The 18161-nt window shown below is 40.6% G+C and overlaps 1 protein-coding gene across 2 annotated transcripts in view; it reads left to right on the top strand.

Moving 5' to 3' along the window:
* The window catches only part of Amotl1 (angiomotin like 1), a 162352-nt gene that overhangs the window by 22351 nt on the left and 121840 nt on the right, over positions 1-18161 (top strand). Inside the window, exon 2 of one of the 2 annotated variants that reach the window (XM_013510098.1) lies at positions 7639-7771. The exons of the other annotated variant lie outside the window; for it this stretch is intronic. Coding sequence (XP_013365552.1) covers positions 7687-7771 — 85 coding nt within the window. The 5' untranslated portion in view covers positions 7639-7686. The remainder of the gene's footprint in view (positions 1-7638; positions 7772-18161) is intronic. 2 annotated transcript variants of the gene reach the window in all.

The raw sequence follows: 18161 nt of genomic DNA, 5'->3' as shown, positions 1-18161 counted from the left end.
AAAAAAAAAAAAAAGAAAAGTTCCCAGAGGAGGGGTCAGTTCTCTTGAAATACTTAGTATACTTTTTCTTTTTTATCTTGAAGAGAATAAAAAAACCCAAAAACAAAGGAAGAACAAAGACAAAACCAAAACCACACAAAAACAATAAAAATGATACAGAATTTCAAAACAAGATAATGGGAAATTAACAATGGTTGCTATATTACATGTTGTTCTCTTCAGTGTAGTTGCTCAGATAACCAGATATAAGAATGCAAGATTGATCAAACAATTAAACATTGTGTTCCTTTCAATAAACCAATAGAAATTAGTAGTACGATAATTTTAGCTATCATCTGTGTGTATATATATATACATATATATGCATATATATATATTTCCCTTCCTTCTTGTCTCCTTTTCCCCATCCCAGTTGTTTCTTCCTTTTAGAAAAAGATAAACATAACAATGAAACTGAGTTTCCAAACATGTCATTAGGACATTAACGATAGTTGATACATTGTGTATTGTCATTTTCTTACTAGTTATTCAGAGGAGAAGATATATGCATGCTACCTTGTCTATATAATATTTAGCACAAGACTTTTTTTAATGATCTGAGAGAAGCTAGCTGTATAACAATCTTAGCTATCTTGTATATACATATATTTTTTCTTTTCTTCATTTACCCTTTCCCCATTGCAGTTTATCTTTTCTTTTGAACATTCTCTTCCCAATTTGCAGTATGTATTGCACATTTTGGATCTTACTTACTTGTTCATTTTTTTTCACACTAGTGAGACAATTCGATGTTTACACACTGGCTCTGATTTATTTCACTTATGAGTATGGTCTTGAGTTACATCCATTTACTTATAAAAGACTCCATTTTATCCATTTTATGGCTGAGTAGTACTCCATGACTTAAAAAAAATCACATCTTTTTAATCCATTTTTTGGCTGATGGACATCTGGGTTGTTTCCAAGATTTAGCTATTACAAATTGTGCTGCTATAAACATGGGTGCACATATATCACTGTGGTATGCTGTTTTTAATTCTTCTGGGAAGATATCCAGACGGGAAATAGCTGCATTAAATGGGACCTCCAACCCCAGGTTTTTGAAAAATCTCCACACTGATTTCCATAGTGGTTTCACCAGTCTGCACTTCCACCAATAGTGGAGAATGGTTCCTCTTTCTCCACAGCCCCTCTAGCATTTGTTATCAGTTGATTTATTGATGATAGCCATTCTTCCAGGTTGAGATGGAATCTCAGTGTTGCTTTATTTGCATCTCTCAAATAAGCAATAATGTTGAACATTTTTTAAGTATTTATTTGCCATTTGTATTTGTTCATCTAAGAAGTGCCTATTCATCTCTGATGCCCACTTTTGGAGTGGGTCTTTGAATTTGAGGGGTCAGATTTTTTTCAATTCTCTATATGTTCTGGATATAAGTTCTTTGTCTGTGGGACAAGTGGCTATAATTTTTTCCCACCCTTGGGTTGTCTTTTCACTTTGTTGGTGATTTCCTTTGTTGTGCAAACGCTTTTTAGTGAGATCCCATTTGTTGATTCTTTCTACTATTTCTCTTGCAGTCTGGATTTTTTAAAGGAGCTCTCTGCCTACCCCTACATCCTCAAGAATTCCACCTACTTTCTCTTCCATTAGATTGAATGTTTCTGTTTTAATATTTAGATCTTTAAGCCATTTTGACTTTACTTTGGTGCATGGTACTAGGCTTCGGTCTAGGTTTAGTCTCCAGCATGTGGAAAGCCAGTTTTTCTGGCACCATTTATCAAAGAGGTTATCTTTCTTCCAGTGAACATGTTTGGCTCCTTTGTCAAAGATAAGGCGGCTGACTTTGGAGATATATCTGCGTTTTCTATTCTGTTCCACTGATCCTCAGGTCTGTTTTTTTTTGTTGTTATTGTTGTTTTTTGCCAATACCGTTTTGACTTTATCACAGTAGCTTTGTAGTATAATTTTAGGTCTGGGACTGTGATGCCCCCTGATTTGCCTTTGTTGTCCAGAATTGCTTTTGCTATTCCAGGTCTCTTCTGGTTCTAAATGGAATTTCAGGAATGTTTTCTCTAGATCTGTGAGGTATGTTAATGGTATTTTCATTGGAATTGCATTAAATCTGTGTGGCAGTTTTGGGCGTATGGCCATTTTCACAATGTTGATTCTTTCTATCCATGAGCAAGGAATATCTTTCCATTTTCTGATATTCTTCTTAATCACATTTTTAGGGTGTGTAATTTTCACAGTACAGATCTTTTACATCACATCCTTTGTTAGATTGATACCTAGGTATTTCATTTCTCTTGGATGATGTTGTGAAGGGCGTGCTTTCCCTAATTTCTTTCCCTGTGAATTTGTTGCTGTGTATAAGAATGCTATTGACTTTTGAGTGCTAACTTTGTATCCCGCTACCCTACTGAATTTGGATATTAACTCTAAAAGTCTTTTGGTGGAGTTTTTGGAATCTTCTACGTAGAGTGTCATGTCATCTGCAAATAATGATAATTTAACTTCTTCCTTTCCTATCCTTATCCCTTTTATTTCTTGTTCTTGTCTAACTGCTCTGGCTAATGTTTCCAGAACTATATTGAGTAGAAGTGGTGATAATGGACGTACTTGTCTTGTTCCTGATTTTAGAGTGAAGACTTTCAGTTTTTGACCATTTAATACGATATTAGCTGTTTGTTTGTCATAGATGGCTTTTATCAGATTGAGGTTAAGACCATCTATTCCAATTTTCTGTAGGGTCCTTATCATGAATAAGTGTTGGACTTTGTCAAAAGCTTTTTCTGCATCTATTGAGATGATCATATAGTTTTTGTCTTTGGTTTTGTTAATTTGGTGTATTACATTTATTGAATTTTGTATGTTGAACCCTCTCTGCATCCCTGGTGTGAATCCTTCTTGGTCATGATGTATAATCTTCTTGAAGATTTGCTGCAATCTGTTTGCCATTATCTTATTGAGGATTTTTTATAAGCCACTTTGAAATAATGGTTTTCAAGTTACTTAAACTTACCAATTCTACAGAGCTGGTAAGAATGCTTGGAAACAAATAAGAAGCACATTACAATCATCACAAATCTACCAAAACTGTCCTTTCAGACAGAAGAGGATTCTATTCCTTTAGCTTTTTATGCATGCAAAGAGTTTTTTTTCCTCACAGAAAATACTTAAGAGTGTTTTCCCTTCCAAATAAGCTTAGGATTCTTAGAAGCGCTACTGGATTTTATCTCTTGAATATGAAGAGCCTCGATGTCTACTCTAATAGATCTGGATGGTTTTGAGCTAGAAAATAAAGAGTATTTCAGGGTTAGAGATTGAAACTCAGCGCCAAACCCTTGGGGCATTTCAAGAAGAGATAGGCCTTCATTCCATTGTGCCACCCAAGGTCACCCAATAATAATTGGTGTTTTTAGAGAGCTGATACCAGACTAGACAGAATCCTGGGTAATGGAGCTCTTAGCTTGGTACTTCTACCAGAGAAGGAAGATTCCATCATGTGACTTTTTCCTCTTGGCTTCAGTTGGTTGTTTTGTTGGTCTTCTGAGTGAGACAGATAGAGTTACACCCTCAACTAGTAACGAAGGTGGAACATTGTATTCCCCCTTATTCCCAACTCACTGAACAATAAGCCTTTGATCTAAAAGGCTTGGAGAGGGGCTGGGGATTTAGCTCAGTGGCAAATCGCCTGCCTGGCAAGCACAAGGTCGTGAGTTTGGTTCCCGGTACTGGAGAAAAAAAACCAAAAAAAAAAAAAAAAAAAAAAAAAAAAAAAAAAAAAAAACATGTAAAAGGCTTGGAGACCATCAGAACTAGTGTGAAATCTTGGTATTCTTGGAAGAGTATCTTACTTTTATGCAGACTTTGAAGGACAGAATAAGGGCTTCCTGGAACAGCTCAGCAGCACTGAGGACTGGCGAATATAAATATTTTGTTAAGAATCTAGAAATGGTTGGCAGAACTGTTCACAAATATAGTGGTTTACCTGGGAAGCAAATAAGCTCCTTCTCACTGGTGGTACTAAGTAGAGGCTGAGGAGGCATGTGTGTAGTAAGAAGTCATGCGCAAGGCAATGGCTGGACAAAGGGTTCCAAGACTGTCTTCCAGTTTCTCTATTGGATTGTCTATAGACCCTCGATTTACTCCTTACGTATGCTGTGTTTGCATTGAACACCTTGTTCTGCAATGATACATCCAAATATTTGTCTCCCTCACAACTCTGAAGACTCCTTGAAACAAGGGACAATATTTATCCTTTTCTGCTTCAAGTGTTTTTAGAATAGTAATTAGAACATAGGAGACACTAAGTTAATATTTATGTCTTGATTTATAGCTTGTTATCTGCAAGAAAAATTGCTTGCTGTGATCATGTTCATGATCCTTAGAATCAGTGGTTGTTTAAATACCTGATGATGCACTATGCCACATGATTGTTTAAGCATAGCACTTCCAGTTAATCATTCTTTCTCTACAGATGGAGCCATAAGGTGGCAGTAAAAGAAAGCCAAAGTATGGCTAGGGTTTTTATGAATTTGTAGTCCTTGGTCAAGTCCCCTGTGCCACAATGGCCCTGGAAGTGATGCCTAGAGCTCTAGGTGTGATTTGACTGGATTGGGCAGGCAGGTATCTCCTATCTTCTGTGGGTAACTAGGAGAGTAGTTTCTTTCCAGGCTTAGGGAGGAAGGAAGATGCATAAGAGGCAGGGACTTTAGAGGCATGCTGGGCACAGGTCAGGTATGCAAGCTGAAGTGTGAGATTGTGGGTGAAGGAATCTCAGTGGATTAGACTGGATGAGAAGGTAAGACTGGAACTAGAAAGCAGAGGAAGGTAGGTGTGGTTTGAAGGTGGAGAACATGCCAAAGATGCAGAGAAGCACTGGGGGAAGTTGCAAGTAGATTACTTTTCAAAGAGGTGCAGTAAACTGAGACAGTATATTGAATGTTTACTTGTGACAGCTGCTTTGCAAATACTATGAATACCAATACAAATAAGGTAAATCTGCTTTCAAGTGGATAAACTATAAACTAGACTCTACAGATGTTAGTAGCAGACAATTACAACACTGTGTGATCAGTGTATAACAAGGTAAGCACGGGTAACCTGTGTGAACCCCTTCGGAACATATCATCAAATGTAAGGGAGTTGTGAAGGGTAAATTGCAGTTGTCAAAGTGAAGAGGGTGAGCAAGAGCAACAAATTGCTAGAGCTCTGGGGACAGCAGAATATTCAAATGACCAAAGAGGGAGCTTATTCAGGGATTGCAAATAGCACATCGTAGTTCAGCCCTGTATGCCATGACAGGTAATCCAGAATTCCTCCTGGGAACAATGACTCATTGGAGGATTTTAATCAGTTTTGTGCTTCAAAAATATTACTACAACCAAAGTATAGAGAGACAGATAGAGAAAAGGAAGATCAGGGACACACAAAGCTATGGAAATATCTCAGTGAGTGATGGTGGTGGCTCAGTGAGGTCCAGGGCAATAAAAACAAAGTAAGTTGGATTCTTGAGACATTTGCAAGTTGGAATAAACAAAGCCTGGTGGTTGATGAGATGCAAGATGTAGTCAGTCAATCCAGAATGGCTGGTTTCTGGCTTGGGAAACTGGGTGGTTGGCTCATTAGGTACAATGGCAGGAGAGTAGGGTGTTAGAATTTTGGGAGAGTTCTGACCATGAGAAGCCAGAGCCCTAAACCTACAGACATCCAAAGAATGGTCTGCTGTCCTGTCTCACACCGCTTTCTCAGAGTACGTATGTCTCCTTTGGAAGCTGAATGAACTCTAATAACTGACTAAGGTCCTCATCCACTGGCTATTATTCTTTATTTGTCTATCCAATAAATGAAATCTATTAAATACCATTTATGTATTCATAGTATCTCAGTATTCTACAGACCCCAGTGTCCATCTAACAAGTGACTTAGTTTTTTTGAAAGAGTAGTTCTCAAAGTCAGAGTTATAACTCTATATTTTTAATAGTCTTTCATACTCAACCCACCCCAACTTGGTTAAATTGCTGTTTGAGCTGTCATGGGCTGCTTTGGAGGAAAATATTTCCTCCCTTCCAGTTCCAATGATTGCAATATTTTTTTATTGTATTACTATGGCTTCTTTAAATTGTATATCTTCTACATGGACTTCATCTTTGATAGAATTTTTACTTGGATAGAAGTTAAATACTGCAGTTAAATCCCTGAATTTAGTTGTTGTTATGGTCAAAGATCTAGAGACTTGTTTTCTAAGTTCCAGAGTTTCATGATCAGTTCTGGGACTTCCTGTGACCTGAGGGGTGGTATTAGAATTTTAGTAATAGACATGATTGATCAAAGTCTTCCTCCCAGGTTTTGTTTGTTTGTTTGTTTGTTTTTTGGTACCTGGAGTTGAACTCCAGACCTTGTGCTTGCTAGGCAGATGTTGTGCTGCTGAGGTATATCCCCAGCCCCCCAGTCCTTGTATCTGGTACAATTTTATTTCTTATTTGATGTTTGTCTTTTCCAAGCTGAGGCATAAAACTTGAGCAATGGAGAAATCAGCAGGTTTGCAGATTGAAGTTAACAAAACACTCAACATACTATCACACTTTTCTAGGGAGACTAGAAAGCAAAAGACAATCTGCTATGTCTTCAGTCCAGCAGGCAACTTTGAATGACATTCTAGACACCTAATCAACCCAGCTGGTGTGATTACAGCAAGTGATAATCAGAGTCCACCCTAATTAAGCTGGCAGGATTTTTGCCTTAGTGGAAGTCCCACTCGCTACATTCACAGGTGTGTGACTCAGTCATGTTCAATTATTCAACCACTTTCATTCGAGGATGAAAACTTCATTACATGCTGTGTGTTATGAAAATCTGTTTGTAATTTGGATAAAATTTGGGCCAGGAGTTGTAATCAACCCAAATTCAGTTTATATGTAGAGATTCTCCAGGATGATCTCAGAGGCAACCAAGGGAATGGATGACCTTCTCATGAAAGTCACAAGTAGGGATGATATGCCTCTTTCTGTGATGATAAGAGGAAGTAGAAAGTTGGTCTCCATGATTTCTCTTGCCCCTGAGGTTTTCCTTGAAAATGTTATTTATTGCATACTTTTTCAGATTATGAAAGTAGTTTATGTTCACTGTGGAAAATGCAGAAAATTACAAAAAAAATAAGTAATCATAACTCCAACACAATAATAGCTACTTTTAATTTTTTAGTTGAAAATTTTGAAGTCTGCCCTTTAGGCATATATAAGATTATAAACCTCTTCTCTCTCTCTCTCTCTCTCTCTCTCTCTCTCTCTCTCTCTCTCTCTCTCGCTCAACTTTTTTTCATATATGAAATTGAAGTCCCCCTGTATCCTTCCCTGAAATTTTAGAAGTTTATAAAACATGCAAAACTAAATAGAAAGTTTCTTGACCAAAGGCCAACGCATGATAATTGCTCCATAAACATTTGTTAACCAAATGAATGGAGAAACTTGATTTGTGGTACTGAGGAACCCCAACCAAATCTTGCCAATAAGCTCTGCATGCCAAAGGAACATAATGAACTGGAAACTAGAGATTTTCCTTTAAGAAAGCTCCCAGACCTCAAGAGAGCATCAGCAGGAATTCATATCCTTTTTTGTACTCATTGTGTATTTCAGGAGATTCTGTTTGATCTGAAAGCTGCACACTAGGGACTTGCTGGAAGCATGGACCTCAGTGACAAGTGGGTTTTGGAGGCACAAAGCTGGTTGTCCCATGCTGGAATTCACCATTTTCTCAACACCAGATGGGGTATGGCCACTTTTGATGTCCTTAACGCACATAATACTTTTCAATTCCCGCATATCACTTATTAGCTTAGTTGTCATCAATATGTGTCCATGACTGTTGCTATTTTGAAGGCATCCAGGTAGAGAGGAGAAGACATGGCTCTTAATGTAAGAGCTGGATTCAAATCCAGAATTTGATCCTTATGTGCTATGTGGTCTTTGAAAAACCCATGGTTCCTTAGACTCTAATATGAATGTAAGACTGCCTGCTTCATAGGATTCTGGTAAGGATCACTAGCAATATAGGATGTCATTTCCTAAGCCCTGGTCCTCACCAGGTGGGAAGTTAGTTAATATCTTTAAACACCCATCATGAATCAGGCATTGTGTTCCTATTTTGTTTGTGTCCTTTCACCAATCTTCAAGCACTCAAGAGGGGGGAAAAGCAACAGCCAGAGAGTAGGTCAGCCCCCTATCTTTTTTCTTTGTCTAATTATCTGATTAATATAACAGCCTTAAATGATGGGGATGTCATTACTTTCCTGGAGCAGAGCATACATATATAAGAACCAGAGCCTTGATTCGGAGCTGTGGTCCTCTGTTGAGTCTAAGAGACCACCCCACCTTCATTGCCAAAAACTGATGGAGAGCTACTTTGGTGGTAGGAGCTATCTGTGGATTGGGGGGAGGGAGGATCCAAGGTCACTGAAGTCAATGCCCTTACATGATGCTTTTGTACAAATTTGTCTGATATTTGCTGTTTATTAAGGTATTTCAGATTATTACTGAACATTTATATTCCAAGCACTGGGAATCCAAGAGAGAGGAAGACAGGCATAGAAATAACTGAACTGCACTCTCTGATGTCTCCTCCATCTCTAAAATGGGTAACAACATCAAACATTTTTAGATCTTCTTCATTGCAGTGGAGTACATTTTCCAACCAAGATTCATACAAACAGTGGGAGATTCTCCTAAAGGATGGACAGATACTCCCAAGGAGGGAATTCAGTGCAGCTCATTTGAAAACTCACAGCTGTTTGCCCCTGTGCCCCCTGACATTGTCACTTTAGCCACTTTTTGGAGGCTTTTAAGCCATTATCTCCTCAACATTCCTGGAGTAAAGGTGAACCTCCTTAGCTCAATATACAGCCCTTCCTGACCATACCTCTGCCTCCCTCCCAAGATTCCTTTTCTGCGGCTTGCCGTTAAGAACATCCCCTTTCCTCTCTGTGCATTGATCTCTGGATCCTTAGGCGCAGCATGCTGCCACATTCCCACGAGTCTCTGTACGGGCTCTTTCCATCTGCTTTCTACTCAGCCAGTTCCTATTCATCTTTGAAGCTTCATTATAAACTCAGCTGTTCTCAGATGGCTTCCTACCACTGCCACCGGCCTCTCCACCCCACCCTGTTCTTACTAAGAGGCCCTCCTCAGTGCTGCCACAGCACCGAGTGTGTACTATTATTATTATTATCATTATGTGTTATTATTATTGGTACTGAGAATTGAACTCAGGACCTCACACTCGCCAGGCAGGCGCTTGTGCCGCTGAGTTATATCCCCAGCCCGGTGTATTATTATCTGCATCAGAAAGGGCCTGTGAGCTTCTTGAGGCAAACTTCTGTGCAATGTTGCATTCCTTTCACTGTAGCATGGCAAACCCTTGATGCATATTTGATGGCTAGCTGGTTGATTGGGAACAATAATGAATGAGTGAGTGAGTAATGGCTAGGATCGTGTCCTCCGCATATCTGTCTTCACAGAAAGCCTTTTTGGGTTTTAGCAGCTCACCTTGCTGCATAACTGCTTCTAAGTCTGCCAGTTCATCTTGCTTTCAGCCTCACCTATAGCACTGCATTCAATGGCCCCAGGCTTACTCACTAAGCTGACAGGCAGAGTAGAGAAAGAAAGTGGGGTTTACCTGTTGGTGCTTTTGTAACCTAGGCAATAGACTCACCTATCCTAGAATTTCAGAACTCAAATAAACTTGTAACGGGGTGGGGCGTGTTACTGTGATCTATCCACACACTACCACATCCTCCTGTGAGTTCACCATATCACATATCTGCAATCTGTGGGCAAGTGTGGCCAATAGGAAGGGGGAGCCAGCCTGGGTTGAAGTCTGCCTATAGGAGAGGAACTGCTCTTGCGCAAGCAGTAGCAGAATTTAGTTCCGGTAGGCAACAGAGTCCATGCAGTCTGGCTCAGTGTTGCAGTGCGACAAGGGGCCAGGGTGGTTGAAGTTTGAAAATCGTGTGGTCAGCTGGTATTAGGGTGGTTCTCAGAGCTCGGCTTGGGATTCAGGAAAGGTACAGGCCTCAAGGGACTGACTAGGTGCCCAAATGGGAATCTGATCAAATCACAGGTTCAGTGAGGAAATGGTCTTCAGAAACAGTGCACTAGCTCATGCTTGTAATCTAAGCACTCTAGGAGGCTGAAGCAAGAAGACTGCAAATTTGAGCCTAGCCTGGGACTTTGTGAAGCACTGTCTCAAAATAGAAATAAAAGATGGACTGGGATGTAGCTCAGTGCAAAGGGTTCAATCCCTAGTGCTGAGTTCAATCCCTAGAGAGAAAGAGAGAGAGAGGCGTTAGTTCCACTGTACCACAGATAAATTTTGGAAATGGACAAAACAAAAAAATTCAAACCACTTATAGGTATAATCTTATTGCCAGAAACTATTCTAAGACTTTTTGTGTAGATGTAGATCATCTCAAGCAAGTCTTACAGTAACTTTATTCTCATTTTTGAAGGAAGAAACTGGGGCTGAAAAGGTTGAAGACCTGAACATGGTTATTTAGCTCACCAGTGATACAGCTGCAGTTTGAGCCTTGATCTGATCTACTCCAGTCACCATACGATTTTGCTCCTCAGTCCACTCTCCAACACTCCCTCCTCTGCTTTCATAATTTAAGGTTCTGGTTGCCCAGATACAAACTTTTATTGCTGTTGATTTGACTGCCACGGTAGAAAAGAGGATAGTTTTGAGCAGGGCCAGAAGTACACAGTGCTCTTGCAGCATATGGGTTATCATCCAAGTCTACAGCAGCCTCAGCTGACACTCTGCAAGGCTCTGGCCCACTTGCTGGTGGGCACCTTTTCTTGACACTATTCCTCACACCTCTGCCGCCATTGGCTGGTGCCAGCTGCTCCACCCGTGAGGACCAGTGTGAATGAGTGGGCTTGCATTTCTAGTGAACTCCCAGGAAACTTCTGAAAGAGTCCAGGCCTCTGGGTTTTGTTGTTGGCTTCACAGGAGCCCTCAGAGAATTGCATTGTTTCCAGGGAGGCTCAGTGATCCTGCTGAGTCACAGGCCTTGAGACAGATCCACGTAACATCTGCCCCTCTCTTATCCTCAGAGCATCTCTGGGCTGCCATTAGGGTAGGGCTGCCTCCAGGAAGCGGGCTGGGGAGAGCCCAGGATGTCTGGGGGTGATAAGGAGTTGATGGAGGAAAGTCCCTGTGCCACTCCTGCTTCGTACACTCCTAAAAATATTCCCACAGACCAGGGCCAGTGAGTTTTCGAATGTACTTTAGAGGTCTGGGGCACATTTTCCCAGTGAAATTGTACATGGTCCCTGACATAAAACACAAGGAGGACCGTGGCCAGTGCCCTGTTTCTCTTGCATGACATGTTGAGCTAGTTCTTCTTTTGATATGCCACTGCCTTGGCATACGTATGGGGATTTGGCACAGGTTTGCAGGAGAGGTGTGCAGTGAATGCATAAAACATTTTTTCTTCCTGTTCTAGATGTGCTCAGTCAGCTGTTTGGAAATCCTGCTGTCATACACCCTTCCCAGGAGACCCAACCTGCCTATGCTCCACGTTAAGGAAGAGGCAGGAAATCTGGGAAGCACTGCTTGGCAGTGTAGGCCAGGCACATCACAGAAACTCAGTGGTACTGTTTCCATTCTGGTCATAAAAACAGGAAGGAGCAGATTTCCCTTCTGGTGCCTCTCGGGGTCAGGGAGAGGTTGAACTTTGGGCAGGCAAGAAGGAAGCAACCTTTCCTGAGAGTAGTCTGTATGCTGAGTGCCATAATGTACATTATTTCATTTTAGTCGAACCTTCACTGGAATCTTGTGAAGTAGATACTCCTGCCTGTCTTTTAGATGAGGAAACTGAGTGTCAGAGGGGCCAGCTAGTGAAGTCGAGCTCATATGACAAACGGCAGCAGAGCTCAGGTTCAGACTCAGGTCCCTGTGCTCCATAGCTGTGTCCTCTCTACTTCCCCATCAGCCTCAAAGTTCATCTCCACCTTCCTTTGATCTTCCATGAGTTTGCCTTGCATGCTTTGTGTAAGAGGAAGATGTAACTGTTACCCATGCCCTCTTGTTGGCACTTGTGGTTTCATAATCCCATCATCTGTTCTACTCTTTCCATTTCACAAACGAGATCATAGTGTAGGCAGGTTTGGGGTCTCATCAAAGATTGGTTGCAAAGCTACCCCTAAATCCCAGGCTTCTGCTGCCCCTGCCAGCCCCTTGCCTACACTAAGTCAGCTTCTTGGGAAAAACACTTTAATGTAGAAGAAGAGGGGTCCTTGTGCAGTCTAAAGACCATATTTGCAGCTCTGAAAGAAGCAATTCTCTCTTGGGCCTCTGTCCAAGATGCTGGGGTGAAAATATAAGATCAGGGTTGTCCCTGTATTTTAAGACAAGCATATCCATCCTATGGATTGTGTCTTTTTTAATGGCTTGTTATAGCTCTCAATTGCAGCAAATGTTTTTATCTTTAATCTGAACAGGATATTTCTGTCTGATTTCACTCAATAAATCAGACAGAGTGTAAGTTGGAAGTTAGGGTTTTCCTCTGCAGGGACACTATTCAGCATGTATCTTTGGACTTAGTCTTTAGCTTGATTCATACCTGTGTACGCCTTCTAGTAGCTTCTTGGCTCAGTCGAAGGGTTTTTCCTCTTACTATGATGTTGACTGAGGATTCTTTAATGTTCATCTTTGTACCACACTTGGTAACCAGAATGGGGGATGGATCAAATTATCTATCTAGTTTTCAAAATACCTTGCTTTTGTTAACAGTGTCTGCAATGGAATTTAGATTTTTAAAGAGATAATATTTAGCATTTTTACCAAAATGAATCTTGGTTTCCTGTCAGAGTTAATATCATATTACCTTTTTGTTGTACTGTTTCTGTTAAGTATAGAGTGTTTGGTGAGGTATTCCTATTTAACTGCTCTTCCTATAGAGTCCACTTCTTTCTTCTGGAAGTTATAAGAACTTAAAGCAGCTATCTGAGATCTGGTCTCACAGAAGAGGAGTAGAACAATTGCATTTATTTCCTTTTATCAAGGATTATAAAGTGAGATTTTGCTAAAAAGAAAACAAATATTATACTTATCTGACCATTAATCCCGCCATGTCAACTGCATTGGGCTAAGGAGCACCTGGCAGATAAGTTAGGCATGCTCATAGGTGTGTCTGGGTGGGTGCTGCGTACAGTTCCTCACATCCTCTCTGGCCTTCTTCCCCTTCTCTGCTCCCCAGATGCCATGGCCTAAGCACCTATGCTTTGTCATGCCTTTCTGCTTGGATGCTTCTGTCTCGAAGCCAGCTGATCATAGAATAAATCTCCCAAACTGTGGCCCAAACTAAACCTCTCCTCCTATAAATTGTGAGTGTCAAGTATTGTTTCTTAGTGATGTGAAAACTAATGTACTCTAAGAGGAGAAATGTCCTCTGGGCCAGTTTAGCCCAGGAGCTAGTGCTGGGACCCATTTGTTGCAAATTTTTGATATGACCTTACCGGTGGGCATGTGTGCCATCTCTAGCCTTGTCCTAAGAGATGTAGAAAAGAGGATAATCAGGATGCAGAATAGAGTTGAGCAGAGCTCAGGCAGCCAGAGCCTCACTCTCCCCACCCCCCAAATCAATCTATTACATGCTTCACAAAAAGAGGAGAGAAGGAGGGAGGCACGGTTACTCCACTGTGCTCTGCTGTTAGCAGAAGGCCTCCAGGTGACACAGGGCAGCCTGCAGAGAAGATGAGCAAAAGGCAATGCCAGGGAGGAGAGAAAGACAGAAGGTGGGCTCAGTTCACTTCTTTCTGTCCCTCGTACTTGAAATTATTGACCTCTCCAGGGACTGGGATGCAAAGGTTATCAACAGATCTTAGTGAGCTCTGGCTACCATTGTTACTTGGTATAATGGCATTTCTGTAGCTTTTTCTTGCAAATAAAGTTGATAGTCCTGTATACCTTGGCTGGAAAAAACTTCTTCCCATGTGGAACAAAGCCCTTCACCTATCTCTCACACAAAGAATCGTACCTGTATAAGACTTCATCTCTTTTTCTTCTCTACCTAAGTGGCTCTATGACCTCAAAGTAATGCAGGCCAGAAAGACCCTGTCTTTGGTCCCTGTACCAAAGAGACTGTAGAGACTGCTGCCAGCACAGGACCTGCCACCTCTGGGACAGAGGCTAGTCAGGAGCTGGTGATATGCCCGGACTGCTGGGGATATGTTTCTGGTCCACAACTGGAGTCCCTGTGCGCTAGGCAGAGGTTAGTGATGGACATTTTGCTGAGAACACTCCTTCTAAGCCACCCCCAAGGCTTGTAGGGTGCTCTTGGCTCTAAAAATGGAGCTAAGCATTCCTCTGATCCTAGAGTCGTGTACAATGTGACTGTACGACTGACCATATCCGAGTTATCAAGACTAAGTGTTCCCAATAACCGAAGGGCAATCCTTTAAACACTTACATTGTTTAAAATGTTACTGCTTTTTAAACAGTAATGTTTATGACTTTTAAATATGCTTTCTTGCCCTACAAAACAAAAAATAGGTATATCCCAGTTTATGAGTGGCTTATGGAGCAAAAGTTCATTAAAGAATATATTACCTTTAATTTGGAATCCATAATATTATATCCAGCAATTCATATTCTCATTTAAATATGCCTTAAAATACCTAGCAGTATACACAAGAAACTGTGGATGGTTTTTCAGGTTGGTGCTAGAGATTAGGATAGGATGGGAAAGGGAATTTTTATTTTTCAGTTTATAGCAATATGTACTAAGTGGTTTTTTCTTTACCTCAAACAAATATTATATACTTATTTAACAAAAATTAATTTTAACTGTTTAGAATAATATGAAGAAGAAAGAATAGTAAAGCTATGAGGTTGGTTCCCAGGCTGGCTTCCAAAAGCCTACTCAGTTTATCATGTATCAGGGTAATAGTGACAATGGCTATGAGTAACAGCCCCCCCAAAACCTGTTTCTGTGGAAGATTTCACCCTGAGTTGCAGAAATATTTCCTTCTTGCTGTTTTCTGTCTACTCTTTAATAAATGCTTCCTTTGAAATAGGATCAGAGGTTCTCTTTTCCTGTCTTCCAGGGCCATGGGAGAAGGAGCCACCTGGGAAAGTAAAAAGAGGACACTCTGGCATGCTCCCAGCCACTATATAGAAGAAAAATGAGCATTTAGTATGCACCCACAGTGTACTAGACACTGCCTGGTCTGTCTCACACCTTTTCTAAAAATTTATTTTAAAAATAAAAGAAGGAAAATATATTAGCAAACAGATATCCATTTACAAAATAGCATAAGAACAATACAAGCAATACAGAGTTACAGACAAAGTGGTAGGAAATTAACAATGGTTTTTGTATTACGTATTGATATCTTCAAAGCCCACCCCTTTTTTTTAACCTATGAGATAAACCTTATTTTCAGGAAACTAAGGCTCTAAGAAAGTAACACACCTGAGAGATTGTCCCCTTAGTAATTAGCAGAGCTAAGATTCAAAACTACAAACTCCGCACTGTTGCTTATGATTCAGTGGCTCTCTAATAGAACCATCTCTCTGTATGAGACCTGCAAAAGTCAAGTGTGGGTGGGACTTTGGACATTATCCTGTGTGTCATTCCTTTCCCATTGCTAGGACAAATTACTTTACACCTACAATTTAGTGGAGGAAAAGTTTATTTGACTCATGATTTCAGAAGATTCCATCTGTGGCTGGCTAGCTCCAAGACAAGAATATCATGGCAGAAAGTCACGGTGGAGCAAAGCAGCTTAGCCTGTGGCAGCTAGGAAGCAGATAACAGCACCAGAAAGGAAGGCACTGAGGTCCTTAGACCTATAGACTCCAAGGTCCTTCCTCTATAACCCACCCAGACACACCCAGAAATATGTTTTACTATTCCCCTAGATGGCTCCCAAACCAAACAAGTTGACAACTAAACCAGACTGCCACACCATGAAGTTCAGTAAGACCTTCTGTCATAGAACATTTGACTAGAAGGTGAGAAGCACCATGATGCTGGTGACCTCCATATTCTGCAATGCCTCGCACAGTGCTGAGAGCATGGCAACTCCCAATAAACATCAGTTTGATTGGTAGAGAATATTATTGTTTACTCTGCTCTACTTTATAAGATAAAAAATTAAAACAACAAGTTTGAGAAAAATTTTCAACAGCAAGTATTGAAATAAGAAAAATGTTTTTCTTGATTAGGAAACTCACTTAATTAGGAAACTCAAACAACTAAAGTGCTATAAAGAAAGTTCTTGGCTTACAAGTCATTCATTTAGACAAGCAAATCAAAAGAGAGTCCGTTGTTAATTAAAGCAAGTTGGTGGGACAGTTTGGCAAGTTCCACAGCCCACTCACCCTGTGAAGCATTTGTAGTACTCCTTGTCTTAAGCAGTTTTCTGTTGCTATAACAAAATACCAGAGTCCAGGTAATTTATAAAGAACAGAAATTTACTTAGTTCATGGTTCTGGAAGTTGAGAAGTCCAACATGAGTACGCATTTTCTTAGTACCTGATGAACCCCTTCTTGTGGCATCATAATATGGAAGAGGGCACCACGTGGGGAGACAGTGCTGGGTTGGAACTCTCTTCCTCTTCTTAGCAAGCCACTAGTACCACCACAGGGATCCCACCATCATGATCACAGCTAATCCTCATTACTTCCTAAGGGCCCCACACCATGAAACACCATGAACGTATGAACCTGTGGATTAAATTTCCAGCACATCAATGAGAAGAGGGACACGTTCAATCTGTAGCACTCTGTAAGGGAAGATGGTTACTATGTGATTGTTTAGAATAAAAACCAAAACTTAAAACACAAAAATCAGAGACAATGAACACACTCTGTGGATAGTACTTTATTTCTGTAAGTCGAAGTTGTTAAAGGACAGAAAAGAGCTTGTTTGCGTCAGCTGTAAAGGCACAAGGCATCCAATAATAACTAGGATTCATTTGATTTTTATAGGGTGATAGTCTATCTTCTAGGGCTCTAAATGTTCCAGGGCTCTAAAAGTACTTATTGTACTTTCCCCACAACTACATATCAGGTATGAATAGTATCTTCATTTTTTACAGAAAATTAAGGCGAGCATAAATTACCAGTGAATGGTGGAGGTGGTATTAGAGCAAAGGTTTAACTTTGCTCTAGATTGACTCTGTTAGAACACAAAGGGTATTTGATTCTCAGCGTGATGGGAAACAAAGGAGACACTCCACCTACCCCATATACTCGTAGGATCAGTGTATCAAAAGCTGCCATGAAAATCTGGAAACTAGCAATGGCAAGGTCACTGTTGACCTTGACAAGAGATGCTCTGGCAGAATCGGGGGTAGAAACCTGCTAGGACTGCCTTTAAGAATAAAAGAAAGAATGAATGCTACTAGTTTGGGATTTGGGATTTGGGATTTTGTTTGAAAGGGCAGCTGAAAATTAAAGTGGTGGCTGGAGAGAGATATAGAGTCAAAGAAGGATTTTTTTAAAGATAGGAAATAGCATGTCTGTATTCTGATGGGAATGGCCTAGGACAGAGGAAAATATTAGTTTAGATGTTAAAGCAAAAGAGCCAGATGAATAGGATGTGATCCCACAACAGAGCTGGTCTCGGTCAGATACACATGGCTCCTCTGTGTAACAAGAGAACAGGAGAATAAATAAACCAGGAAAATGCACAGTGATTACTGGGCTACACAAAGGTCTCCTGAGTTTAGTGGTTGTCAATTGAAAATAAAGCCAGGCAGTGTCATTTTACACCTTTCCAACCATGTTTAGCTGTGTGCAAGCAGAGAGAAAGTACAGAACTGGATTTTACTAAGGTTGTGGTTTTCTCAGGTAAGGAGTATGGAGACAGAGAGGGATGTATATTTGAGGATGCATACAAGAAAGAACTGGTAGAGACAAACCTAGAAACTAAGGTGCACTGGGATGGAAGGGAAGTCATACGGAGAATGGGGGACAGAGGAAAGGTCACAGAATAAGTAAATTGTAGATGCTACTAGGTTCAAAGAGAAATTGGACTAAGATATCAGGAAACAGGCTGGAGAGGGAAGAGACAGGGCTTGGCAAGAAGAATAGTGCTTGACGTTGTTGGTAATACACTATGAGAGTGGGAGGCCGGGCTGGCGGAGTGGG

This window comes from Chinchilla lanigera, unplaced genomic scaffold (genome assembly GCF_000276665.1).
Source record: "Chinchilla lanigera isolate Chin_1 unplaced genomic scaffold, ChiLan1.0 scaffold00204, whole genome shotgun sequence".
Lineage (NCBI taxonomy): Eukaryota > Metazoa > Chordata > Mammalia > Rodentia > Chinchillidae > Chinchilla > Chinchilla lanigera.
This window is presented reverse-complemented; position numbering and strand designations above follow the sequence as displayed.